The sequence below is a fragment of the Glycine max genome, chromosome 2, assembly GCF_000004515.6.
Source record: "Glycine max cultivar Williams 82 chromosome 2, Glycine_max_v4.0, whole genome shotgun sequence".
NCBI lineage: Eukaryota > Viridiplantae > Streptophyta > Magnoliopsida > Fabales > Fabaceae > Glycine > Glycine max.
The window spans coordinates 2,110,340-2,137,598 of record NC_016089.4 but is presented as its reverse complement, the minus strand read 5'-3'; the positions used below and the strand labels follow the sequence as shown (position 1 = coordinate 2,137,598).

Below are 27,259 nucleotides of genomic sequence, written 5' to 3'. Positions count from 1 at the left end.
GATAATTAGGTTTTGTTGACTAGATAAGTCATAGGTGGAAGCATAATCCATAATATGGATGGCATGGTACGTATGTTTGAGTTCTCCGTATTTGATTGAAATGCAATGTCATTGATATGTAACAATAATTAGTTTTTTTTTTTTTTCAATAAGTGCGAGTGAGAATGTGTTGACACTTGCCAGGTAACGTTTCCATCTCTGTTTTTGGTGTGGTGCATTTGTGGTCATGATGGTGTTTGCATTGTTTGAATTACCGATCTTGCACTTGTACTTTGCTCCAGCATAGTGCAAATTAAAAGCGATTTATATAATTTTATTTATTTATAGTGTGTTTGGATAACATTAGGAGTCAATTTTACTCCATAAAAAATTATGATAATACCATGAAAAAGTAAAAGTAACTATTTATTACTTTTTCTTCATGATGAAAAAATAAATGATTATTTCTCATTATAAATCTAATCCAAATATACTTGTAGTCAATTGGGCATATATTTTGTTTAAATGGAACTGAGGTCAAGTACACCTTCAACATTTTGCTATTGGGTTTTTGTAAACCTGAATGCATTTAATTTCTATCTTCATATTATATCATAAAAGTTAGTTGAATGAATGTTTCACATAAATGTTGAAATGTAAGTGTAAAGTAAAGTCCTACATCGAGTACAAGTGAAAAATGAGATATTATATAAATAAGGAGAAGACTCATAATCTTAAGCCTTAAGAATTATAATGTCAAATTTTCTTATGTGATTGTTCATGACTTATGATTGAACTTGGTGACTGGCTCAAGACGAGTAATGTCCAGAGGGCGTGCCCCATGGGTGGAGCGACAGTGCAAATACCTAAAGCATGTGAGTTCTAATGGCTACCATAAAATATTCGTGAATGATAAAGACAAATCTCCTTAGTGTTTACTCTCTTCAATTTTCCAATAATAAGAGACTAATTACTTGAAAAGATTTAGACAATGAATCATGCATATGTTTTGATTAGATTGAACTTATATAAATTTCAATAATTTATAAATTTATGCTGGGTTACATATGAATGCCCCATCTCAACCATTTTTTTGTTATTTTTGTTGTGAGGAGTGTGTTAAGAATGTCTATGTTTTTTCTATGAATTTGTGTTAGAATGTTTAAAAATGTTATAAGGATTTGCAATGAAACTTCTAAATAACTATGAAAAATAACTTGTGGAAGCAAGTAATTTGATAATTGAAGAATTTTTTTGCCAATGCGAAATGTTTGGAGGACAAGTCAGTGGAGTTTTGGGGCTTGATTTCTTTTGTAACTTCACATGCTTAATTTTAGGATCATTCCAGGACCAAATAGCACTCTCTTTGATTCACGTGCTTATGCGTGTATTAATTGATTCCTCTCTCCCTCATTGCAGCAACTCTGATTCCTAATTAAGATAGGGAGTTGCTCGGATTCATTAATCTTTTTATTGGAATTGGTTAGTTGTTTACTGTATTTCTGGAAGAAGGAAGATAATATCACACTATGCTAGTTGTGCTGGTGAGTTGCTCGTGTCTTTTATTGTTCGATAATGTCAAAGGTTCTGTTCTGGTGTAATTATAGTTTAAAGTTCAATTTTGAGTTCACTTTTGATACTGCATTTACTAATACTATGCTGGCTCATTTTCACATAATAACCATATAGATACCGATATATTAATCACTAATAAAGTAACTAAAAAAATAACTGATTATTGATACCAATACAATTTATTATCTTTTAAAAGAATCAATATAATGTATTTCCCCCTAACAATTTATTATATAACTAAGGATTAATCAGTACTGCGATAATGATTTATTGGTATTTAATTCCTACAAGAATATAGGTAATGAAATATTAATTAAGGATTGAGATGTACGGAGGAGGTCCATTCGGTCTTGAAACAACGCTTTAATTGTAAATTAAGTAACAGTAATGATATTGCATTTTTTTTTTACTGAATCTAGCTGATATCATTTTATTATAAAATCAAATACTCCTCAATACATGGAATAACACGGTTGAAACTTGAAAGTATAAAGGTTAGGTAAAAATGGAATCACTCTTAGTAATTCATGACTAACCCTATTAGCTTTTCTTGACAAAGCCTATCAAATGTTGGATTATGGGTCATAATATTGCATATTGTTGATCACTATATATTATTCTCTTTTTTTTTTTAAAAAAAAAAAACAACACTAGATTATTGATGACTATATTAACTTCAAAGTACTAAAAAGTCGTCTGGATTAATTTAGGAGTAAGACAACTAAAACTCAAGCTTTATCTCCATAAAAAAATATTATTTATTGTTAATTTTTATAAAGGAAAAAAAAAGCCACATATGCTGATAGAAAAAGATCCAACATATAGTTTTTTTATTTTAAAGTAAAAAACTCTTAAAATTTGCTTTACGCCTTTTAAGTAATGTCTCGGGTTAGAAAACTTGTAAATAAAAAAAATGTAATTAAGAGAAAAAACTTTATTAAATTCTCTTACAGATATTAATTATTTGTAAAACTAGTGAATATTTTACTTCAATATTATGAAAAAATATTAATTTCAAGGTCTTAGGTATACTTTTTTTATTCATAAAGTATTAAGTGTTTAGTCTCACAATAATAATAATAATGCTGATCTTTATATTAACTTTCAATTTTCATTTGCTGATTTGAATCATTTCATTAACACCGATAGTAGAATAATAGTCTATCAATATTTTGCATATAAAACAAGTGCATGTAAGAGTTACATGTTATCGATCAATGTTATGTCAAGTAAAAAATTACACAGTTATAATATTGAGAGATTTAATTGATATATTTAGAATTTAGGAGATTAAAATCACATATTTACAATGTTTGAGAAATACAATTGACATATTGAAAATCATAAGACTAAAACCGCACATTTATGACACTTAAAAGACAAAAAATGTAATTAAACATTTTTTATTATATTTTTCTCTTTTCATAGTAAAAGAAATGTAATAAAAAAATCTAATAAAATACCGTAATGTATCATATGTAATTTTATGATTTTGATACAAATTGTACAGTTATATATATATATATATATAAATGGAGTGAAGAATCATAATTTTTTCTTTTTTATAGAGAAATTCAAAGTCATCACCTTTTTCCTTTCATTCTTCCTTCATCACCATCAATACTAAGTCAACCTTATAATTCCTATTAATTTTTTTTTATTTTACATGTAAGATATTTAATATCTTGTTTCACATGTTGATTTTTATTAGTTTTAAATATTTTTTATATTAATTATGTGTAAAGATGAAACATTGAATCTAATGTTTTTTTTAAAATCATTGAATTGAATTTATATTGATGCCAAATATTCTCCATAAAGTAAAATAAGATTTAAAAAAAAAATCAGTGAAATTAAGGTCACTTGTGTATGTAGGCCATGTTAAAAGAACTAAAAAACTTCTCTAAATACTGGTAAGAGTACTTATTATATATTTTCATTTTTCAATAACTTAAGATTTAAGTCTATATAAGATGATCACAAACCTGATGTAAGAGGTAATTTACAAGTGAAGGGGTGCATTCTTGTGCACTCTATTTTCTAGACATCACCACCTGTATGTTATATTTTGATGAGTCGCCACCTGTATTAGTATTAGTAGTATATAAAAACAGTTACAATTTCTTTCACACACTCACACCTATTCTATAATAATACTCATAGTTTTCAGCTTCATCAGCACATCGATCAACACGCACGTACGCGAGCGATGGAGTTTTTCACCAAAACGAGCGTGGTGAGGCTGCGGAGCCACCTGGACAAGTACCTCGTGGCGGACGCCGACGGAGCGCGGGTCCGCCAGAGCCGGAGGGGATCCGGCAGGGTAGCGCGGTGGACGGTGGAGGAGGTGATAGCCGAGGGAGGGATTAATAATAAGGTTCGCCTGAGGAGCTGCCACGGGAGGCTCTTAACGGCGACGGAGACGCCGTTTCTGTTAGGCATGACGGGGAAGACGGTGCTGCAAACGGAGTTCGAGGCGGGCGCGGATTTCAAGCACGAGTGGGAAGTCATACGCGACGGGTTTCAGGTTTTTTTTTTCTACAAATGTTAGCTGTTAGTAAAAATTTGAACAACGATTTTTTTTTTCTTTCTTTATCACTGAGTCAATCTTATAATTCTTGTCATCGGTTACAGGTGAGGTTGCGGAGCTGGAGCGGGAAGTTTCTGAGGGCGAACGGAGGCACGCCGCCGTGGCGCAACACCGTGACGGTGGACGAGCCGCATAGCTCGGCGACTAGGGATTGGATCCTGTGGGACGTGGAGCCTGTGGAGGCCGTGGAGGAGCTGGTGGATGAGTTTTTGTATGAGAATGACGACGTCGTTTCGTCTTTTGCTTCGGATGATGTATTATCGGTGGATTCGGAGCCGGCGTCGCCGATGTCGGTTTTCTCTCTCAGTTCGCCGCCGGCGAGACGGAACTCCAAGCTGATGCTGATGCAGGTATGTATGTTTTCGTCGATTGGCTTTTCATTTCTAGCGTTTTTTGGGGTGAAATTTCGTGCGTTGATTTTGTGTTATCGAAGAAGAAGAATGCTTTTTTTTTTTTTTTTTCTATAACGGATTCTAGAATTGTTTGTTGTTGCTAAAATTAATTAAAAATAGAGGAATTGCTATACGATTTGACTAAAAGTAATATAAATAATCTTAATTATTAATAAAAAGTTATTGATATAAAACATTTACAGTATAATTTATCGTACGTATGCATTTAATATTTATTATTAAGAGTTTTTCATTAAGTATGGGTTAAGAAAGAGAAATGTAAACAATTTTAGCTATTGATAACAAAATTAATCATTGATACTCTTAAAGCTTTATGATTTGTCACATGTATGCACCAATCTTGACAATTAAGAGTTTGTTTTACTAAGCATGTATTATTTATTTTTAAATAATATTATTTAATTTTAGTTTATTTAAATTTAAATGAAGTGTATCAAATTAAAGTTATTGTTTCTTTTGAAATGAGATGAATTTTGTTAGAAACAATTTAATATTATTATAATCTAAATAAATTTTAATAATTTTTTTGACTGAAAGTAAATTTTAATAATAAAGAATAGGAATAAAGATGATGCATATTAATTCTTCAAAAAACAGAGGAGTTATATTAATGTTGATGATAATTTTTTTTATAATTTTATCTTTTATTTGAAAAGTTATATTCTTTTAATTAAGTACTGTTTAATATGATAAAATATTCACAATATATATATATATATATATATATATATATATTATTTTTAATATTTTATTTATTTGATTTATTTAAAATTAAAAATACCCCTGTATTTCAGGGAAAGTTCCTAGTTTTTTTTGTTATAAATGACTATGGTTTAACTGCTTGACTGACTTAGAGAATACCGTGTTTATTTTTCTGAAACAAACGTTCACACTATTCGGTCTTGATTCTTGATTCTCTTGACCAAGTTGAAGCCCCTAAAACTAAAAACAGAACAAACAGAAAATTTGAATTGACTGTTTTTTGTTTTCATTTTTATAGAAAATAGAAAATGATGATAAAAATGTGTTTGATTGAATTTTTAAAAATATTTTTAATCAAAATGAAAATAGAAAACAACCAGAATAAAAACAATAAAATTTTATTTTAAGTTGAAAATAGAAATCTTATTTTGAGAAAAATAAAAAAAAGAGAAGTCAATTTATCATAAATTTTCAGTGATTTTATTTTTTAAAAAAATAAAAAGTCAAACCAAACATATTTTTAAAATTTTAATCTTTTAAAGATGAAAACAATTTTTAAAAAATAAAAATAGAAAATAAAAATACAGGAGAAATAAAACTGTCTTGTATTTCAACCGTCCATATTTTGGGAACGTCCAATTCGCCCGTCTCTCTTCAAATTTCTAGGAATGCAAAATATACCCAAAACAGAGTGCCTTTTATAGTTTAATTTTAATATATTATCAGTATAAAAATTATATTATTAATTAATTAGATATCATTTTAAATATATTTTTTCAAGTAATATCATAGTAATTGAATAACCTTTATAAACATAACAATATTTGATTGAATAATAATGTTGAAAAATGTATTAATATATTCGATCTAATTAAATTTTGTTAGTAAGTTAACCTTGTAAATATTTGTCGTATCATATGTTTTATACAAACAGTATAATCCATTGATAAAACGTAATTATATATATATATATATATAGGCATTGTTTTATTTAAAAATTATAATATACACGCATAAAAGTTAGATAATTAAGCATTTGCTTATGCTAAAGTGAAGTGAAATTGATGAGTAATGTAGTGGGAAAGTATAAAACTTGTAATGTCATCATATAGAAAGCATTTTGCAGTAAAAATACATTGATTTGGAGTTGAGTTCAGATGAAATGATTTTTTATTAATTTGAATTTTTGTTTTCCATATATTTATTTCTAATTAATATATATTATTTTATTTATAAGTGTTAAATTTTTTTCATTAAATATTAATTATATTTTCAAAAAAGAGGATTTTAGTTATTGTAAATTTATTAATAAATAATTCTTATTTGACATAAAATTTTGTTCCATATAATTTACAATATAAATATATAAATATTTGATTGACCAAAACCTCAATGATATAAAATTATAGGAAATTATATTTAAAAATAATTATAATATCAATAATTTAAATACAAAATAAACGTGACTTTAATTTTTACAAATTAATTTTTACACAATTTATATTTTCAACTAATATAGCAAAAAATGGATCCCTAGCATATGATATATAGCAAAGTTGTTCTCTTAATATATTTCCTTGGTGTGGGAGTAATATTCTTCTTTTCTTTTTGTTTTTTGGTGCTTAAGATCAAAGTGTACGTATACATTTGAACTAAGGTCATTGGATGGTTTCGTGTTTCTAAATAATAACATGCGGATCGAGTGACCCAGTAACTTGGAAATATACTACATGGATATCACATTAATTGAAGTTGTCTATATGCTACTTATTCTTATCAGGAGTTATACGTCTACGTCAAGACAATTAGAGTAGATGAAAAGATTTATGAGTGAGATTAGTAGGATACTAATACTACACCGATTAGACGTGCACACACACACATTCACACAGATATAGAAAGATAAATAGATTTTCATGTGATTTCATCTGGGCGGAGGAAGGGGGTTGGAAGTACACATTCATTTTGTCTGTCTTGACAAGGACTAGAAGCCGAATATAGCTTTTTGTATGGAAGGTTTTCAATATTATTTGGGAGTAGAAAATGAAAAAAAAAATACTAGTTAACAACATTTAATTTTAATTATCTTTAAACGAAATCAATTCAAAATACAACATTGCATATTTGATTTAGACATCTTGTGTAGATGTTAGTTTTATACTTTTTAGTGGCTTTTGTCTCTATTCGAATCTCCATCGCTTCCACCCCACGTATTGTTTCTTTTCCTTCTTGTATTGGTCTCTCTTCCTTTGTGCTTTTGTTATTTTATTTATTTATTGGATTGAAGTCTTTGTAAGGTGCCTTCTAGTCAGAGACCGTTTTGTTTTGATTCTCTTTTTTTAATTTCTGTGATATCCACAAACACGCCAAGGCAGCGACTCAAGTTCTATAGGATGCCATAGTATATGTATATCCAAAACCAGTGACTGATTGGGACTCCTTCTTGATTTGGGCTGAGTCAGCAATTCAACCTAGCTGCCATAGTATATCCAATACCCACTGACTGATTGTGAATCTTTATTTAATTGGTCTGAGTCAGCAATGGTAAAAATATGAGTTGGGTTGTCGGGGAAAACGTGAAAGAAGTTTATTTGGGATGAATCAAATATTTGTTAAACACGCTCAATGTAACTCAGTTCAATTAATTAAATAAAATAGATTCTTTTAATTCTAAAAACGCTTAATAATTTATAATGGTAATTTATCATCAACTCTATCACATAATTTTTTATTATTACATATTATTTTCTATATTTTTAAGTTTAATTATAATTGGCAAGTTAACTTGCTGTCTTTCTAAGCCATAATTAGATATATTTGGTTTTTGTTAGAAATTCCCTAAATTACAATTTGGGAACTGTTTTATCTTTTTTTTTTTTGTGTGTGTGTATTATAAATATAATATGGGATTCCAAAATTAAAACCAAATAAATCATCAAGGATTACTTTTGCCCAAAAATTCAACCTTATAAGTGAGCTCAAGTAACCTCAATAATTGCGAGGTCATATCATTTCATTTTCAGGTTAAGAAACTCAACTTGATGATGCAATAATGCATTCCCATGCTCCTACATACGTTCCTAAAACCTCATGTGAATGATCATCAATGCCCATGATCCCACCTTCATATCTTTTTCCACCTACTCTTAACTCCCTAAACCCTAGTTAGACGCACTCAACACGGAACTCAAACTAAAACCACAATAGATGAATGAATGAATGGGTGAGATAATACCCGCGGGCATCCAAACGCGTTATCCCCCAAAGTCGCCACTGTTGACTGCCTCTTCCCATTTTTCACCATTCACAGTTCAAACATCATAACACCCTGTACCAGTCAACCGGTCACGCACACTAACTCTTACCCAACAACTCATTGAAATAATAGTAACAACGTAACCCAAGAAAATGGTCCCCATTCACGTAAACAAATAAATACCCATCCCATTTTCATTTCATACTCAAAAAACCAAATACCACAATCAAACCTCTTCTTTCAGGTCCAATTCACTCGCTTATTCTTTTCTTTCCATACACATGCAGACAATAAGTTCGAACAAGTTCAGGACTGGCATGGACTTCTTTCACCGCGCGAAGGCGGTGCGCCTCCGCAGCCACCACGACAAGTACCTCCTCGCGGAGGACGACGAGGATTCGGTGACGCAGGACCGCAAAGGCTCCTCGAAAAGCGCGCGGTGGACGGTAGAATACGTGGCTGAATACGATAACATAATTCGCCTGAAGAGCTGTTACGGCAAGTACCTCACCGCCTCCAACCACCGCTTCCTCTTGGGCATGACCGGCCACCAGGTCCTCCAGACGCTTCCTTCGAGGCTAGACTCTTCTGTTGAGTGGGAGCCCGTCAAGGAAGGAGGGCGCGTGAAGCTCAAGACTCGTTACGGGAATTTTCTCAGAGCTAACGGCGGGTTGCCGCCGTGGAGAAACTCCGTTACGCATGATATTCCGCACAGGACCGCCACGCAGGATTGGATCCTATGGGACGTGGATGTTGTTGAGATTTATGTGAACTCTCCCGCGAGTCATGATAGACCCTCCGCTCCGCCGTTGCCGGTTGAGGACTCTGTTCCCATACTAACGAGCGCACAGGTGCCGCCGCCGCCAACTGTTTCTGCTAGCTTTTCAAGGCAACAGGTATGTCTGAGATTCTCTGATAACTTTGCATTTTTTTTTTTTTATCAGGGTTGCTTTGGTTTAGCATGATTACATAATGATCAAAATTCATAATCATTTTATAGGTCTTCTAATGTTATTAGTAAAATAGTAATGCTCTTTGATCAAAATTGGAGTTTTATTCTAGTAATTTGCATCCAAGTTTTAAATTGTCATCACAATCCTTGACATGACACAAACTGTGGACGAATTTTGCATTGAGGTTTTAAATTGTGATCTGAGTAGCAGTTTTGTCGTGATTCTTGACCTATATGAAATTTCAAATAAATGTGGTTGATGGAGCCACAATTGCTGCCGTGGTTATTTAGAATGTAAAAACTTTGATGTTGTGACTCAAAAAACAGTTGTGGATAATTTTTTAAAACCTTGATTTGCTTAATGAAGTTTTGTATTAAATATATTGAAAAGGAATTATACCAAAAATGATTCAACGGCTGAAAGGGACTAGTTAATCTGTTTGAGGAATGAAATTGTTTCCGAGTTTAAAGTTTGATATGATGAATTTGTTTGTGTGAGAAGTAATATCTTTTTGGGGACCAATTTATATAAATGCGTATATTTTAGGAGGATCTTGTTAATAAAGAGTGTTTATTGGTATTAGTCAAGGAGTCGATAAATAGATTACTTGTTTAAAATGAAAATTATGGTTGGGTGCGTTGGAAATCACTAATGAAGCTACCTTGATGCATTTGTTAGCATTTTCCCTTTTATGATTAAAATAACCTAAGCTGTTAATTTTTATTACTTTTATTTTGTGGGTGTTGATTGTGTTTGGTTTTGTTTGCAGTCCAATGATTTGTCACCTAAGGTGGAAGGGAGAACTATATACTACCATATTGCTGAAGACAATGGAGAGGTGTTGGATGAAGGCGTGCAGGGGTATTCTTTGATTTTCAAAGGGAATGGAGTTGAAGAATTGACTCGAAAGTTTGAGGAAGAAACAGGGCTAGAGGGAATCATTGTGTGTAATCGGAGTCCATTGAATGGAAAGCTTTATCCTCTTCGCTTGCAGCTTCCTCCAAACACTGTCACCATGCGGGTTGTTTTGGTTCTTCCCATGTCAAATTGTGAGTTTTCTTTTCCCTTTTCTTTTCTATTCCTTCTTGTTGATTTTTTTTTTTCTTCTGGATGCTCACTTGCTTATTACAAGTTTGGCTTATAAGATTGTATACCCCAAATTTTAGTTTGGAGAAGTAAACTTTGTTTTATTCATATTTGTCAAAATTTGGTTGAATGGTATTTAGACATGGTCACGATGTTTCGTGAGAAGTGAAAGAAAGTTACTTTTTTTGTGGGACAAATCTTAGTTTCCAACTACAATTCAAACACTACCTTATTCATGAACCTTCATACATAAAAAGAAAATGTTTTGTGGTGCGGAGGACCAATTAGAAGAAAGAGTAAATTTCGTGGTGGACCAACTAGTTAAGCGAAGCTTCGTAAATGTTATGCAACTATTAATTAATATCTTATTCGATTAAATTTCCGTAGCTGATGAATAAGCATTTTGCATCTCTAGCTTCTACGAAACATATCAAGTAACTAAAATTTGAGAAAAATTTGCTTTTACTGGTTTGACTTCTCGCATTATTGCACATTAGACATCATATGTCCGTTTGGTCCAATCTATATCCTCCTCTCCTCTAATTTATCGTATGTGCTATCTTGTTACCTTAATAAGTAATAACATTTGCTGTCTTTTCTTTTTCAGTGGCAAGAGACTTTGAGGAACAAGGCTTACTGTGAGAAGCCTTAGAGTTTTCCAACGAAGACCTATGTATATGTACTGATCGAAGCCAGTTCAGAATTTAGGAATTAATGTGTTCTAGTCCATTGCATTTATTAAGCAGAGTTCATCGTGGTCCTGTGTGGGAAGCTTAGCGTTGTCATGGGATGGGTCATAAATGAAATATCCTTTCATCAATGACATGTGCTATAGGCGATTCTGATGGTGGATTTTGTTGGGGCTTCTTTTTCATTAACTCCAGCTTTAATATAAGCACATGTTGCATGTGGATTCCGGGAATTTTGTTGTTTGATGGTTTATGTAATTTTATGTGCTTCATGATTTTTTCTCTAGGTGATGTACGGCATGTAAATGGTATAAGTTTTGTCAGCAATATAAATTTTCTTTTATCAGATATAAATATAAACTTTTAACATTCTATCAGCCATACCACGATATATTCACCTGATTACTTTTAGTTGATTTTTTTTTAATTATATTTTTTTCATTCATAAATTTTAAATTTTATTTAGGAAGATTAAATCTAATATAACTCCAACCATACAACCCATATTTTGAGCATCCGATGTTACCATCCCGTAACTTCCGTTACATAATTATGATATCGAGATTGACCCAAAAGAATAATGAATGATGCATACTGTTATGTTGAATATGTGTCTAGTGTCTATGTTTGAAAGTGTAGTTGGTACAGGATTATGCTTCACTTCTATCAAGGAGTTAGCCTAATTCATCACTTTCTTCATATTTCTTCAAGTTCATTAATTGCAAAGTAGCAACTTCTTGAATAGGGTAACCTATACAGAACCGATTTTCCAGAATTAGGCAATATTTTGCACTAAAAGAGTACGTTTATTGGTTAATTCATAGTTACTTTTGGTGGTATTTCTCGAAAGAACTTATAAAAGAATTCACTATTTCTTTTTATAGGAAAGTTTTCCTGAATCTGAATAAGTACGTATTTGGATTAGCAGTAAGTTCAACTCTTCATGATTTTTTGAAACAACAAGAAATTGACTTACACTAAAAGTCTAATGTAGATGTACATAAAATTTATGAATAGTGTAAAGTTTAAATTTGTAATTTTTTATTAACAAATATTAATATTAATTATTAATTTTTTATTAGCAAAGAAAATTAAATTTATAATCTTTTTATTTTCTCCTTTTCCTTTTACTATCAAGATGACTTCTACTGTGGGAGACATTGATAGGTCTGGGAATTTTCTTTTAACCATTAGATTTATTAATATTTAAATGAAGGGTTCAGGTTATTTTTTTTCTTTTTTTTTTCTGTGTTTTCCAAGATGTCCCTAATCCATTTTCCTCGCTCCAAATTGTGTAGTTTTTGTTGGCGTCGCTGTGAGATACCAATGAACAACAAAAAATAAAGGTACAAAGAGAGAATCAAAGATAAAATTGAGAAGAATCAAATGTGAAATCTTAAAAAGAGATCTAATAATATTCCAATTGGATGAAAGTTTTGGATGTGGATTTGGATTAAGATTTGGGTAGCAAACGACAATGGATCTGGATTTTCTGGCACATAGGATTAAGATTTCAAATTCAGAAGGAGGAGGGGAGAAGGGCAACTTAGAAAAAAAAGAGGAAAAAAGAAAAATAAATAATTGACCTTTGATTAAAAAATCATTACATCTAACGGTTAAAAAAAGTTTTTCAAAATGGGAGATCTATTAATGTTTCCTACAGTAGAATTCGTCTGCATATAATTTATGCCTTATGATTCTTGAATTCATCATGAATAAACAAAATGAATAATAAAATGAACTGCAAAAGAATAGTGATAACTTGCAACTTGTGATGGATTCTACGGTGAACTACTACTCCATGTGACTTATAGTGTGCACTATTATTAATAGCCTTTGAATTAATTTAGAGTGCATATTATTATCCTAAATCCTATACATCTTATCCAAACTCCTCCTTCGTGCGACGCCACCAAAAGCAATTTTCAATTGTGTTGCCACTTTTTCTTCGTCTTAATACGGTAATGTTACATAAAGTAAAATAAATTTATTTGTTTTAGCTAACAAAAATAAATCTAAGTTAATAAATGTTCAATTATAATATTTTCCGCTTCTCAATCGAAGGGTCAATCTTTTCTTGGACATCACTCGTACTATGCTTCCCAAAAGGTGCACAACAAATCAGCATTGTTTGTATCGTAGTACCCCTTGATGATTGCGTTTTGTGCCGATATAAGAGTTATCATTGTTAATTATTTTCTTTTAGGTATCGTTCCACATAGGAAAAAGAAATAAAATATTTTTTTAATCAAAATAAAGTACAAAAATATAAATTTCATATCATTTCACTATTTATTTCTTTTTCTTTTGGCTCTCTTTCTCTACAAATAAACAAATAAAATGAACCTTAATTCCTCAGAACTATTTCTTTCTGCAGAAAAAAATTGAGATCAGTTCATGTTACGAAAACGAAAAAGCTATGATAACATCCCTTTTCCCTTTTTCTTTTGGAAAAGAAAAAAAAAATTCATTTTCTTTTAAATCATGTTTGACAAGCATTAATTTTTAATTCTTTTTATTAGCTGAAAAACATATTTGTGTGTTTGATAATCAATTATTTTTATAGTTTATAATGTTTTTTCATAGTTACTTTTAAAATACAGTTTCTAATTTTTTTATATTTTCTTATACTTTATTCTTGATATATTCATCCTTTTTTCTTATTATCTCCTTTAAATAAATAATAATTTTATTATTTTTTTATTTTATCCTCTTGTTTTAACATTTAATTTTATTTAATACTTCTAATTTAAAAAATTAATTTTTTAACTTTCAATTATTAGCTAACTTTTTGACTTACAACTAAATTTTGTGCTAATTTTAGCAAATTTAACCTTAATCAGAATATTTGAGAAAGAAAATAATTTGATTTAAAAACAACCAGTGATTGTTTTTATTATACAACAACAAGAGCGAGATTCAAATCTAAGGTTTGTATTTTATTTTATTTAATTAAATAAAATTTAAATACATTATTATGTTTATTTATTTTTCTCATGTGTTTCTTTCTTCAATTCAAACATTTTTTTTTAAATACTATTTGATTACAGTTACAAGAGGGTAGCAGTAGTGGGTATGTATATATAGAGAGCATTTAACCTCAGCCTCATCACTCACTCCCATGATGAACTTGAATACCACCAACGCCAAGCTTTCTCACTTATAAGTTCCCACTTCCTCTCTTATGAAAAACAAAATTTTCATCTTTCTCCACTTATTGGACTAATGGCTGCCTCAGCTTTGCCACTAACATCCCCATTCCATTTCACAAAACCCCACAACATAATTTCACCTCTCAATGCTCATCCTCTCATTCTCATCCAAAAGGGCAAAAAATCTCTTAAATCAAACCTCTCATTCTCATCCCTCAATGCTTCCTCCCTTCTCAGACCCCCTTTTGCAATTGCTCCTTCCACATTGACCCAAACAAGAGCTTCTTCTTCTTCTGATGAATGCTTTGACCCTGCTGATGAAGCCCAAAGGTTGCTGCTTTCTGAGGAAAAACCAGTGAAATTTGCTTTCTGGGTCATATTTTGGGCCTCTTTGTCCCTGGCTTGGTTTGCCGTTTCAAGGGATGCTAATGCTGCTGTTGAATCCTCCATCAAAGCCTCTGGCTTTAGCTTAAACATTGCAAATTGGTTGAGGAAATTTGGTTTGCCTGATTGGGTTGGGGTGTTCACCCTTGCCACTCTTCCTGTGCTTGAGTTTCGTGGCGCTATACCTGTTGGTTACTGGATGCAACTCAACCCTGTAACTTTAACAGTGTTATCCATTCTGGGGTTAGTCTTTTTCTTCTTCAAGTTCTTTTTAAGTGCACCCTTCTTTCGCTAACTTATGTGAGATATTATTGGAATTCACTGCAATTATGATACCCATTTGGCCTTACTTGGGTTTCTAGAATTCCTCATGGTTAATGTGTTTGCTTTGTTGTGGCATTGCAGCTTTACTTGAAATAGATATGTTGAGAGTTTTAAGAAACTGTTTTCTAAAGTTTTGTTTGTCCCTAAGGCGTATTTGAAAGTATTTGTCTCATGAGCACATTTCTGTTTTCTAAGAATTTATCCCCGGAGCACTTGAACTGAGCCATTGAAGAAGCGAATGAGAAAACATCTTCTAGTTGTTTCTGTTTTTTGGCCTTTAGAACACTTGTTTAGGAAACAGATTTCTAGACTTGATAGAATTTGGATGAGAAGTTGACAGTTGAGTAGTGTAAAATTATTTTAAAAAACATTTTTGTAACGAAAAAGTGAGAAGTGAGTCGAACAAGCCCTATATTTTCCTATGTAATTTTAACTCATGGAGAGAAGAGGGTTTGATGTTGGCTTGTTAGGACATGTTTTTTTAGTGCCTGTTGATGTAATTTAGATTGATTTTTGGTAATATTGGGAGTTTTCCCATGGTTGGATGAACCGGCTTTGAGTAATTAATGTAGGAACATGGTCCCTGTGCCATTCATCTTGCTCTACCTTAAAAAAAACTGCATCTTTCGTTACTGCGAGGATCCCTTCTGCGTCGCAATTCCTTGACATGCTGTTTGAGAATGCCAAAGAGAAGGCTGGTCCAGCAGAGGAGTTTCAATGGCTTGGTCTGATGCTGTTTGTGGCCGTTCCTTTTCCTGGAACAGGAGCATGGACTGGATGGAGCCTTTATAGCATCCATTCTTGATATGCCATTTTGGGCTGCTTTTCTTTGGTGTGGTATTTGCTGGTCTGCTGGTAAATTTGCTAGTGAACCTTGGTCTGAAGTATGCTATCATTACGGGTATAATCCTTTTCTTTGTTTCCACATTCATGTGGAGCATCCTTAGAAATCTTAAAAAAGGTTTGAGCTCGTCAAATTGACGTGAAATGTCCGATTTTCCTTTACCAACATGAAGACAATTGTTAGTTCTGTTATTCATTCTCTTGGTTTTCATTTTCTTATATTTTCATAATAGAGCATCCTAGTTCAGTGATATGTAAAAATGAAAAGGGTTACGTCTTGTATGTACCCTTTTTCCAATGTTTTAAAAATCATGGCCTGACTGATATTCCTTGTTGGAGATTTTTTCTTTTCTCATGTGGAGTATAACTTCAATTGGGAAGCTTACTTTGTGGCTTCTGCTTTGAATGTTGGATTACTGATTGAATACATCCTCATTTGTCAAGGAAAAATTGGTTGATTTAAATTTAGTCCTTTGTCAGTTTAAATTTTTTTTATACTATCATCCAATGGTATGTTGACAAAATATTGGAAGAGTTTGACCTCTTGGTAGTTTTTTCTGATAGTCAGAGTCCTTTAATGATTTGTCAACACATTATCTGACGAGTGACAACTGTATTGAGAAGTTATTCATTTACAGTGTATGAAAATTAAATCTTTCTCAAGTCTATTTTGCTCTTTGATCTATTTGGTGTTGCGAATTTGATAAATAATCTCTAATCTGAGTATTCATTTTTTAATGGTTGTCCCATCAATTTTTGAATCTCAATTGTCAACCTATTTTTCCTATATGTATGTATGTAGTATTATGAACAAGCTCCTCCACTTTTTTGTTTAAATATTTATTTTGCAGTATTCCAAAATCTCAAGTTCTTTAAGGTATGTTCATGTTCCAAGTGTTTGTTCTCTTGTGAATCAAATAAGTCCAGACTTCATTGCATTTTGGATGAAAAGTTTTGTCTTGATAATCTCCATCATGGTTACCAGTTTTGGGAGATGTTGAAGATAATACATGTATTATGAAAAGTTTGGTTGTATTATAAGGATACTGATTTTACTGACTGTTGAACTTGATTATGTTGATCTGACTAAAAAATTGTCTTTAACAAGCTACTGGTTGCAGCTCTAATGAAAGGTGTATTATTTCCACCCATTGCTCAGAATTTCTCTCTCTAAAGAAAAATATCCATGATCCATGTGTAATATGTTTATGTTGAAACTTTATTGTGAGCTCCTAATATGTAAAACTGCTTGTGAAACGTCAATTTAAGTCTCAGAACATGGTTACAAATAATTTCTTTCCCATGATATAGAATCTATGATTTAGAACAAAAGTTTGGTCAAATTTAAGATAAAATCTAAAAATTATCATGGACTTTGGTTAGAGTTCCAGGTGGTGCAGCACTGCAGCTACTGTTTTATATTTGGGAAAAGCCGGGGGAACTAGGAATAGGAAGAAGAAAAATGGGATAATCACAGGCCTGAGCAATTATGCTATCCTAGCTTTTCTTGGGTAACTTGGGCATGTCCTCATACATGGGACTGCATTTAAATTTAGACTATTAATTCCTTGTTTTGTATTTTCCTTACATTACATTACTCTGATTCAGTAGGGCCTGTTCTTTTCAAAAGTTTTTTTTTTGGATCTTTACATGTTAGTGAAGAGTTGTATAATATCTCAACCATGCATGGGAACATGTAAAGACCTGAATTTTGTTTTCACACCACTGAACAATGTTCTTTCCTCTCTTCATTTCTTTGCCTCTTCTTCAGCACATAATTTCCAATATATTTGGAACTGGCCTGGTCCTCAACATATCAAAGGTTTCTTTTGGAAATCGGCTGGTGAGAAGCTGCTTACCAATGGAAGAGAGGGTTTCCAGAAATATGAATGCTGATAAACTTGCCCTCACTGCCTTACTCATCCCCTGAAACAATCATGCATGCATGCTTAAGTGACTGCGAAGAAGTTCAATGCTTTTGGTGTCAAAATTTTCAATCTTCATCTTGGAGTAAATTCTTCAGTTTGGCCTTCATGCCTGGCTGCAGTTTGATCTTAAGGGTGTTTCTTCTCCATAAAAATAACCAATACTCTCTTTGTATTTCAGAAAGTCTAATTCGAAATGTAATTTTTACATTCCAAAGTATAAAGGAAGTGTTGTTTGATTTTTAGGAGTGCAAGAAGCTTTAGCCTAATCTTAACCCCCACAAAGAGCCATCACTGGTTGTTTAGAAGCTCGGACAGTAATACGATGAAAACATTAAATATCAACAACATTTCGTTAATTTGAAGACATTCAGAATTTTCTCTATTTTTTTTTACAGCAAAAACTAAATTTTATTACGATGAAGAGTGCCCGCAGTACCCTGCATTGTTTACATCATTTCCATATATTCAATTTTTGTATCAGTACATAATGTCAAAGATAATATTCATAATATTTGACAAATAATTAACAAATTGTGAATATCATTATTCCAACGAATCAAAAAAAGTCATTAGTGCTTGAATTTCCCAAATGGGAGAGCATATCTGGCGTGAGACGAAGCAAACGGATACTTCTCTCCATTTTAAGTTCTGTGACACGTTGTACGGTCGCATCACGTTTTAGCATATTTTCATAAGTACGTATGTCCTCATAGAATTGATGTTGAAGTCGTGCAAGTTGCTCCATTTTATTGATATGGCGATCCAGGTCACTAACGTTCGCGCGATCTAGCTTTTCCAGCGCATCCTTGACAATTTCCTCAACAATTTCAAATTCTGTCCTGCACACGAACATCAAGCAAATGCAAAGATCACAAAATTCATATCATAGTTTAAAATAAGCGAACCAAAGAATAATTCTAATATCGGAGATGCCAAAAGAAAAAGATCAAAGAAGAACTTTATACGAGTGAATCTTTTCGGTGTACAATGATAACAATTAAAATAGAAATTAAGATCAAACTCCTTATCACGTAAAGGGACAACATTATCTTTGTTTGAGTTCCCATAATATTAGTGTGAAATATCTATTAATTTTATAAATAATTAATATTCATGGAGAAACTTAACTGATAATTTTTTGTGAGATTTTTCTTCTTAATTATGTACTTTTTTTATCTGCAAGAGTTGAATTTGAAATTTTCCTTAAAAGATCGAACCTAATTCTAGTTGGATCAATAACATATCGATAGACACATGATTATCTCCTGGTTATGTCACGTGTTTACAATACATAGACCTAAATTTCCCATGATAAGGAGTAACTATTAACTACTAAATTGATCAATCAAACGATCTCATTTGTAATTTTGTAGTTACAGTGTAAATTTGCATATTCAAACGATTGAAAAGATACAAGACTAATTATTGGAATAAAGCATACCTGTTGACCTTGCAATCCCAACCAGCATAATTGGCTGCTTCTACCAAACCATTCTTCCATTCTAGTACCTTCTTCTTTTCATTAAAATTTCGCTCATGTTTGGCAAATGCCTCAGCATAGGTGCCCCTCTGACTCCTCACATCAGAAGGATCTATATCATAGAAAACAGGCACTATAATTTGCCTTTTGGCCCTTCCACACTCAAGTATTTTCAGGAGCTCATCCAAACACCACTTAGAAGCCGCATAGTTCTTAGAGAAAACAATGATGGAGAGCTTTGCTTCCTCAATAGCCCTAACAAGGGTTGTGGGTATTTCCTCTCCTCTCTCAAGATTATTGTTATCTACATAGGTTTTGATATCTACTCTTTCCAAAGCACCACTAAGATGACTTGTGAATGTCTTGCCTGTGTCCTCAGTTCTAAAGCTAACGAACACCTCGTGCTTTTGTGGAGTAGTATTGGAGGTGGAGGAGGAGGATGACCCTGCCATATATAGGATAATGCTATTAATATGGCTAGCTATAGGATATGCTATTGAGGATGTGACTCTACGTCACTAGTGTGTGTATCTATAACAAATTAAGCTCTTGGATGATTGCTAAAACTCTGAATATGTACTTCCTTTTATAGATTCATGCATGTCAATAACTCATCAATTGCAAGGAGGAAAGAAGACGTGAATTATGAGTTATTACAACCTGGAGTATTGAGTTTCTTGGTTACTTCGTTCTGAACTGAATATAATGATGGAACTAATAATAATAAAGCTGCATTCAGGTTAGCAGCGTACAGAAAGTCAAAATTTGTGAAAAGGATATAAAAGTTTCGCAAATACATAGCGACTCGAATATTAGTTTTATTGCAACTTGACACAAACTGGCATTTTCTATTTTTTGTCTTCGCATAGAGGAATCGGTTTCGGACAGACTTCTTGACTTCGAAATCAATTAATTTGCTTAGTGATAAATTAAACAGCCTTTATCATGCACGATACCCTTGTCTATATTTTTTTTTTATCTACTATTATTGAAATATAAAAAAATGATTTTACCTACTATTATTCAAGTGTGCTATATGCACGATACTCTTGACTGCTAAATGTGTGCCTAGAAAATTGACAATTGCCAGACCCAAAAAAGGTCTCAATCAACCCTTAGGTTCATAAGTTCGACTTAAATTTGGGAGGGTACACAATCTTTTAACTTACTTTGAGCCAAAAGGTTAAGGATCATTGTTAGGCAATAGCACTCAAAAGGTACAGAACCGATCTGAAGTTAAAAAGTGAAGAAGACTTAAAATGGATCATTGCACTACCAAAGTACTCAAGGATACATATTTACATGTATAACATATAACTACTTTTAACACTCATTTTTATTTTATTTTATTTTACATGTATTTAAGAAAATACAATTCTAATTTATCCTAAAAATTGATTTTATGTTTAATTTCTAGATTAACAATCTTGGAAAGGAAATTGTTACTTTCCTGTTTATAATATAGGTCCCGTTAATACCGATGAGACAAATTGGGTGGGAAAGTGGACAAAATTACCACAAGAAAGGCTCGTTTTAGTGTACAAAACATAGTGTTGGTTTTAGTCTCAATATTTTTTTTTTAATTTGAAATAGAAGATAAGTATTTTACTATAACCAATTAAAATTGACTTTTTTTTATGACTTCAATGTTGACACGGTAAATAGTGTTTGGTAGAGAGAAATTTTTTTCATGTCTGAAAATCATGAATCCTATTATCATGATTTCTAGCAATTAATAAAATTTGTTTGATTGACACTTAAGAATATTTAGATAAGTTTTAAAAAATTAAAGAGTTATATAATTTTTTTTCATTTATCTTAATGTAATATTTTTAGTGTAGTAAAAAAATCAAACTGAGAAAATTAAGATTTTCACCAAAAAGTTTTTGAATAGAAAAAAATGTAATTTATTTTAATAGTAAAATTAAATTGTATATTTTAAAATAAGGGAAAACAATAATGTAATACTCACATGAAAGACTAATTTATTCAAACAATAAACAACACTTCATTTGAAGACATTCAGAATTTCTGCAACAGGGTAAAAAGTAAATTTTATTACGTTGAAGAATATCAGCAGTACCCCGCATTACATCATTTCAATACATTTAATTGTTGGAACAATGTATAATATGTCATTGATTATATTCATAATATTAGACGACTATTTTCTTTTTGTTAAAATGGAGAGAAAATATTATATTCATCAGCTCTTGAATTTTTCATATGCGAGAGCATGTCTGGTGTCAGACGAAGCAAACGCATACTTCTCTCCATTTTAAGTTCTGTGATGCGTTGAACCGTTGCTCGATGATTTTGACAATTTTCCAAAGAAGGTATGCACATAAAATATTGATGCTGAAGTTGTGCAAGTTGCTCGTACTTAGTTATCTGACGATCTAGGTCACTGACGTTCGCACGATTAAGCTTTTCTAGCACGTCCTTGGCAATTTCCTCAACAATTTCAGATTCTGTCCTGTACGCCAACATCAAGCAAAATGACTCATAAAGATCTTAATTTCTCACAAAATTAATATCACCTACACATAAATGACACATAGAGATTAAAAAAATAATTTTAAATTTTAGGAAAAAAAAAATATACCACTAAAATTTAGAAACTAAAACAATAATTAAATCAAGAAAATATAATACTGATTATTGGAGTAGAGATACCTGTTGACGTCGCAGTCCCAACCAGAATAATTGGCTGCTTCTACCAAACCTTTCCTCCATTCTTGCAGCTTCTTCTTTTCCTGAAAATATCTCTCATGTTTATCAAATGCCTCAGCATAGGTTCCCCTCTGATTCCTCACATCAGAAGGATCTATGTCATAGAAAACAGGCATTATAATTAGAGTTTTAGCCCTTCCAAACTCAAGTATTTTTAGGAGCTCATCCAAACACCACTTAGAATCCGCATAGTTTTTAGAGAAAACAATGACGGATAGCTTTGCTTCCTCGATGGCCCTAACAAGGGTTGTGGGTATTTCCTCTCCTCTATCTAGATTATTGTTGTCTAAGTAGGTTTTGATATCTAATCTTTCCAAAGCAGCATTAAGATGGCTGGTGAATGTCTTGCGGGTGTCTTCACTTCTAAAACTAATGAACACCTCATGCTTTTGTGGAGGAGTATTGGAGGTGGAGGAGGAGGAGGATGACCATGCCATATATGATATTCTATTAATTTGGCTAAGAAGATATTGAGTATGTAACTCTATAATATAACCTAAGGAAGAAAGAAGAGGAGTCAACTGTGACAACCTGGGGTATGAATTTCGTGGTTGCTTCGTTCTAATAAATAATATTAATAATAATAAATGTAGAATTTTATGTGTGAAAAGAATATAGAAGTTTCGCAAAATTCGGCTACTCCAAAGTAGTTGACTTCAGAAATCAAGTAGGATTAGTTTTAAACACCCAATTTTTGACACTAGGTGGGTCGTGCCTAAATTCAGGACTTGTTACATGAAGCATATTGTTTTCGTCAAACAATTTGGTATAAAAAATCTCTGTATAGTAGTATAAATAGAACTCTCTTTGTAAATTGGTATTTTATTTACTTAAACTAAGGACTCGCTTATTTATTTTTTAGAAATATACATATATATATATATATATATATATATATATATATATATATATATATATATATATATATACATATATATAATTTATTCACACGACCCTTATCCTTTTCTGCCATTTAGTCAAACTAGCTTGATGTATATCCTCATCTCCTTACTCCAAAAACTCTCCTTAATTACTTAAATATAAAATGGAATTTATTGTATTGTTTTTCATTTTCAACTTGCATTAAAATATAGAAATCAACCAATGAGCCTCATCTCCTTCAGTTTCACGCATAAAACCATTTTTTTTTTTTCTGAACCACATACTCATTTTCTTTCTTCATATATTTGCTTCTGGGGAAGGTAGCTAGAAGCTCCGTTAGCCTGAAATTTTAAAACCGTGGGCCATAGCTTAGGAAGACTAGTCTAACCTCCAGGAAGGTTCATATTCCTTTTTCTTTGTTGGTTCTCTTCCATAGCTAAACAAACTATAAAAGAAACTTCACATAGTGCTCAATTCACATCTAGATCTAAAATTTTCACACCTCATTAAGCCCTTTAGCCAAGAGTCCCTAGCCAAAAAATTAACATGGCATGGTCAACTTCCTCCTCTAGCACCCCTCATCAAAAGCATGAAGTGTTCCTCAGCTTCAGAGGTGAGGACACACGCTACACCTTCACTGGGCACCTTCATGCCTCTTTAACAAGACTCCAAGTCAACACATACATTGACTACAACCTTCAGAGAGGTGAAGAGATATCATCCTCACTTCTTAGGGCCATTGAGGAGGCAAAACTCTCAGTCGTTGTTTTCTCCAAAAACTATGGAAATTCCAAGTGGTGTCTTGATGAGCTTCTGAAAATACTTGAATGTAAGAATATGAGGGGGCAGATTGTGTTGCCAATTTTCTATGACATTGATCCCTCGCACGTGCGCAACCAGACGGGAACGTATGCTGAGGCATTTGCTAAACATGAGAAACACTTGCAGGGTCAAATGGACAAGGTGCAAAAGTGGAGGGTGGCTCTCAGAGAAGCAGCTAATCTCTCTGGTTGGGATTGCTCTGTCAACAGGTAATAATTAATTATGATCTATACATGCCTATATATGTTCAATATTCTAGTCCATTAATTAACTAATTAGTAAAATTTTGAAAGGGTTAGATTTAACATTTTAAGCACAGAAAATTAAAGAAGAATTGCAAAATCATTTAATTTAGCTGGCATTAAATTTCTTCTGTAAAAAAAGCTTGCATTAAACTTTGTTCAAAATTATAACTTAACGTAGGAGATTATACAATTATATATGGATGATTTAAATTTAATATTACTGATTACTTATAAAGTTATATAAATTTTTAAAAACCTAGTGACTTTATTCTGGAGAATTCATTAATAAAAATTTATTATTCTCACCCTTTCATACAAAAAAATCAAAAAATAAAACTATTGATGATGATGTTTTTTAAGCTCTTCATATCAAAATAGATTGAAGTGGAAAGTGAAAGTTATGTTCTTTCTGTGTGATAGATGTTAACTGGAACACCTTTTTTTCTTCTTCTTTGGATTTTAGAGTTTTTTGTTCAAAGGATTCTTGAGAATTCTATTGATATAGCTAGATTCGCGGTAACCGGCAAGTATATCAATCTTATATGGTGATTACATATATCTACAGGATGGAGTCTGAACTAATCGAGAAAATTGCAAAGGATGTATTAGAAAAACTAAATCGAGTATACGTTGGCGACCTAGATCAGCAGATTGCAAAGTTAGAGCAACTTGCACAGCTTCAGCATCAATTTTTGCAAAACATACCTTCTTTGGAAAATGTGAGAAATCATAGAGCAACTGTTCAGCGTATCACGGAACTTAAAATGGAGAGAAGTGTCCGCATGCTTCGCCTCCCTCCCGACATGCTTTCACATTTGGAGAATTCAAACAATAATAATTATTTTCCTTTGTAATGTGCAAAGAAATTAATTGTTGTTGTCACAAGTTTTAATGAGATACGATTTCTTAATTTCAAAGTCCCTTTGTAGTTTATTTTGTATTGAAACCTTTTGGAAAATTTATGTCCCATCATATGACATCTTTCTAACTTTGTAAAAAATTAAAGTTAGATAAATAGTCATTTTGTCCCTCAATGTTTAATTCGCTCTATCCTTAAAAGATGAAACTACAAAATTTAATTTCTCAAAAGTGTAAAAAGTGTGATAAATATGTCTTGTCATTAACTTTCTTCCATAACCGTTAATAAAATTAATATCTATGTGGTACGCAGGGACAAATTTGTTATCAAAATAATTGTTAATGGAGATTGTCAGCATATGGGTATATTTATCATAATATTTTTTTGACTTTTTTTCTTCCCACCCCACTGACAAATGCGTTCCTAAAAGATGAAAATACTAAATTTAGTCCCCAAAAGTGAAGTACGACAAATATATCCGGATGTTAATAATGAATTGCATAGGAGAGAAGTTATGGAAAAAGAAATTAAAAAATAGTAAAATGCAACTTAAGATTTGAACTTTTATATTTTAATTATCTATCTATTTATCCATCTATCAAATTGTTAATTAGTTTTTTAATTAACAATATAACTACTTATTTTCCAAAATAAAATAAAATTCTTTAGTTTTATGATATAAAAAAATTGAGTTACCATTTAAAAAAAGGAAAGTCTTTTATTTTTTAAAAAATCTTTTTTTTCTTCAATTAATTATTAATCTTTATTACGTTTTCTGTCACAGTATGTCAAATGAAATGCAAGGTCGCTGCAGTCCCTAAATAAATGAGAGATACAACTCTAAGTCCCAAAGACAAAGAATAAACCTTTGTATTAATTTTTTTTGTTTTTTTTAAGTTAACCTCTATATTAGTTTGAGCATTATTGTATTTTTTATTTAAATTTATTTAGGTTCTTTATTTGTTAGTAATTGTTTTTATTTGATTCATATTATGTATAATAAGTATTGTTTCAAATGAAAGCACATAAGATTTATTCAAGGGATTCTTTTATATTTGAGGTATATATATATATATATATATATATATTATTGATTAAGAAAAAAGACTTATAATTCCACTTTAGCTTTATCTAGTTTAAATTTTGTGATATTTTTTTTATAATAATAGTTAACTAAATTCTTTTTTTTAAATAAATAAATTTGGTCCCGCGACCGGTTGTATTTTTTTTACTCAAAACTCTCAACATATTATTTTCAATTTAAATATGATGACACTTAAGTTAGAATTGTGATATGGAACAACTTTAAAGATTAAGAGTGTGAAATTTAATAGAAAATTGATAAAATTATAAGATATAAGATAAATTTTTTTTAATAGCAAAGATTAAGGTTTGACAAAGAAATAAAAATAATAAATATATATATATATATTAAAAGGAAATTAAAAAAATATATCGCATAAGTACTAAACAAATAGGAGCAGTAAATTATAAACACATAATAATAATTATAGTAATAATAATAATTAATCACAATCTATTATTAGCGTCCGAATATATTTTTTGTCTTACTTTTTATACTTTTAAGGACTAAATTTTGCATTTTAATCTTGTAGGGACACATTTGTTAGCGGGATAGAAAGACAAAAAGTCAAAAATATTATGATAAATATGCGCTTATGCTGACAATTCACGTTAACAATCATTTCAGTGACAAATTTATTCATTTGTGCCACATAGACTATTTTATTAACAGTGACGGAAGAAAGTTAATGACAGAATATATTTATCGCACTTTTTACACTTTCAAGAAATAAATTTTGTATTTTCATCTTTCAAGGAATTTGTCAACAAATTACACATTGAAGGACAAAAATGACTATTTATTCTTAAAAGTTTTACGGATTAGTATCTTAACAACATTGATTAAAAAAATAAAAAAATATTTATTATAAACATTATAAAAAATCTAAAAAAATTATAAACAACACAATTTTAATTTTTTCTATGAAAATATTTTTTTTAGTTTCTTAATCAGTAATTTTAGTACACTAATTAACATTTGCCTAAATTAAAAACGTCAATCAGTATAGTAATTTTTTTAGATACTAAAAGTTATCATTTTGGAAAGGAGAGAATAATAAATGTCAACTGCATTTTGTTGAAACACATTCAATACATTAGATATCATTTATAAGCTCTTCAATATAATAAATGTCAACTGCATTTTGTTGAAACACATTCAATACATTAGATATCATTTATAAGCTCTTCAATATAATAAATGTCAACTGCATTTTAGTCTGCAATATTTTTTTTACCATAAAAATTACTTTTATTACGTTGAAGAGTGACAACAGTACC

General features: G+C 31.2%; 4 protein-coding genes and 1 pseudogene across 5 annotated transcripts; 3 read left to right on the top strand and 2 right to left on the bottom strand.

Moving 5' to 3' along the window:
- The first annotated feature begins 3,630 nt into the window (after positions 1-3,630).
- On the top strand, positions 3,631-11,589 carry LOC100797561 (uncharacterized). The gene is made up of 5 exons (XM_006574500.4): positions 3,631-4,081; positions 4,189-4,494; positions 8,803-9,411; positions 10,238-10,517; positions 11,162-11,589. Exons 1-5 carry the CDS (start codon positions 3,764-3,766, stop codon positions 11,194-11,196), a joined length of 1,548 nt encoding a protein of 515 aa, XP_006574563.1. The 5' UTR covers positions 3,631-3,763; the 3' UTR covers positions 11,197-11,589.
- Positions 11,590-14,349: 2,760 nt separating this feature from the next.
- On the top strand, positions 14,350-18,110 carry LOC100795442 (uncharacterized; annotated as a pseudogene).
- A 146-nt stretch (positions 18,111-18,256) lies between these two features.
- On the bottom strand, positions 18,257-19,913 carry LOC100792288 (TMV resistance protein N-like). The gene is made up of 2 exons (NM_001254538.2): positions 19,316-19,913; positions 18,257-18,713 (listed from the first exon to the last, which is right to left on the bottom strand). The coding sequence occupies exons 1-2, from the start codon at positions 19,804-19,806 to the stop codon at positions 18,431-18,433; spliced, it is 774 nt and encodes a 257-aa protein (NP_001241467.1). The 5' UTR covers positions 19,807-19,913; the 3' UTR covers positions 18,257-18,430.
- Positions 19,914-21,382: 1,469 nt separating this feature from the next.
- On the bottom strand, positions 21,383-22,601 carry LOC100500254 (TIR-NBS disease resistance-like protein). Of its 2 annotated transcripts, none has more exons than XM_026124063.2 (2): positions 22,031-22,601; positions 21,383-21,894 (listed from the first exon to the last, which is right to left on the bottom strand). In XM_026124063.2, exons 1-2 carry the CDS (start codon positions 22,522-22,524, stop codon positions 21,891-21,893), a joined length of 498 nt encoding a protein of 165 aa, XP_025979848.1. In that variant the 5' UTR covers positions 22,525-22,601; the 3' UTR covers positions 21,383-21,890. The 2 variants fall into 2 exon arrangements, with proteins under 2 accessions (XP_025979848.1, NP_001239789.1); NM_001252860.1 differs by having other exon boundaries at positions 21,533-21,830; positions 22,031-22,524.
- Positions 22,602-23,446: 845 nt separating this feature from the next.
- Positions 23,447-25,076, top strand: GSTIR (TIR-NBS-LRR type disease resistance protein). The gene is made up of 2 exons (NM_001249094.2): positions 23,447-24,000; positions 24,602-25,076. The coding sequence occupies exons 1-2, from the start codon at positions 23,516-23,518 to the stop codon at positions 24,888-24,890; spliced, it is 774 nt and encodes a 257-aa protein (NP_001236023.2). The 5' UTR covers positions 23,447-23,515; the 3' UTR covers positions 24,891-25,076.
- Positions 25,077-27,259: the final 2,183 nt, after the last annotated feature.

Bases quoted from the DNA above. Each gene is read 5' to 3' on its own strand.
- GSTIR (NM_001249094.2), top strand. From the start codon at position 23,516: ATGGCATGGTCAACTTCCTCCTCTAGCACCCCTCATCAAAAGCATGAA. The intron at 24,001-24,601 runs GTAATAATTAAT...ATATATCTACAG, and splicing joins TGGGATTGCTCTGTCAACAG to GATGGAGTCTGAACTAATCG.
- LOC100500254 (NM_001252860.1), bottom strand. From the start codon at position 22,524: ATGGCATGGTCATCCTCCTCCTCCTCCACCTCCAATACTCCTCCACAA. The intron at 21,831-22,030 runs GTATCTCTACTC...GTTGGCGTACAG, and splicing joins TGGGACTGCGACGTCAACAG to GACAGAATCTGAAATTGTTG.
- LOC100792288 (NM_001254538.2), bottom strand. From the start codon at position 19,806: ATGGCAGGGTCATCCTCCTCCTCCACCTCCAATACTACTCCACAAAAG. The intron at 18,714-19,315 runs GTATGCTTTATT...GTTCGTGTGCAG, and splicing joins TGGGATTGCAAGGTCAACAG to GACAGAATTTGAAATTGTTG.
- LOC100797561 (XM_006574500.4), top strand. From the start codon at position 3,764: ATGGAGTTTTTCACCAAAACGAGCGTGGTGAGGCTGCGGAGCCACCTG. The intron at 4,495-8,802 runs GTATGTATGTTT...ATACACATGCAG, and splicing joins CCAAGCTGATGCTGATGCAG to ACAATAAGTTCGAACAAGTT. The intron at 9,412-10,237 runs GTATGTCTGAGA...TTTTGTTTGCAG, and splicing joins CTAGCTTTTCAAGGCAACAG to TCCAATGATTTGTCACCTAA.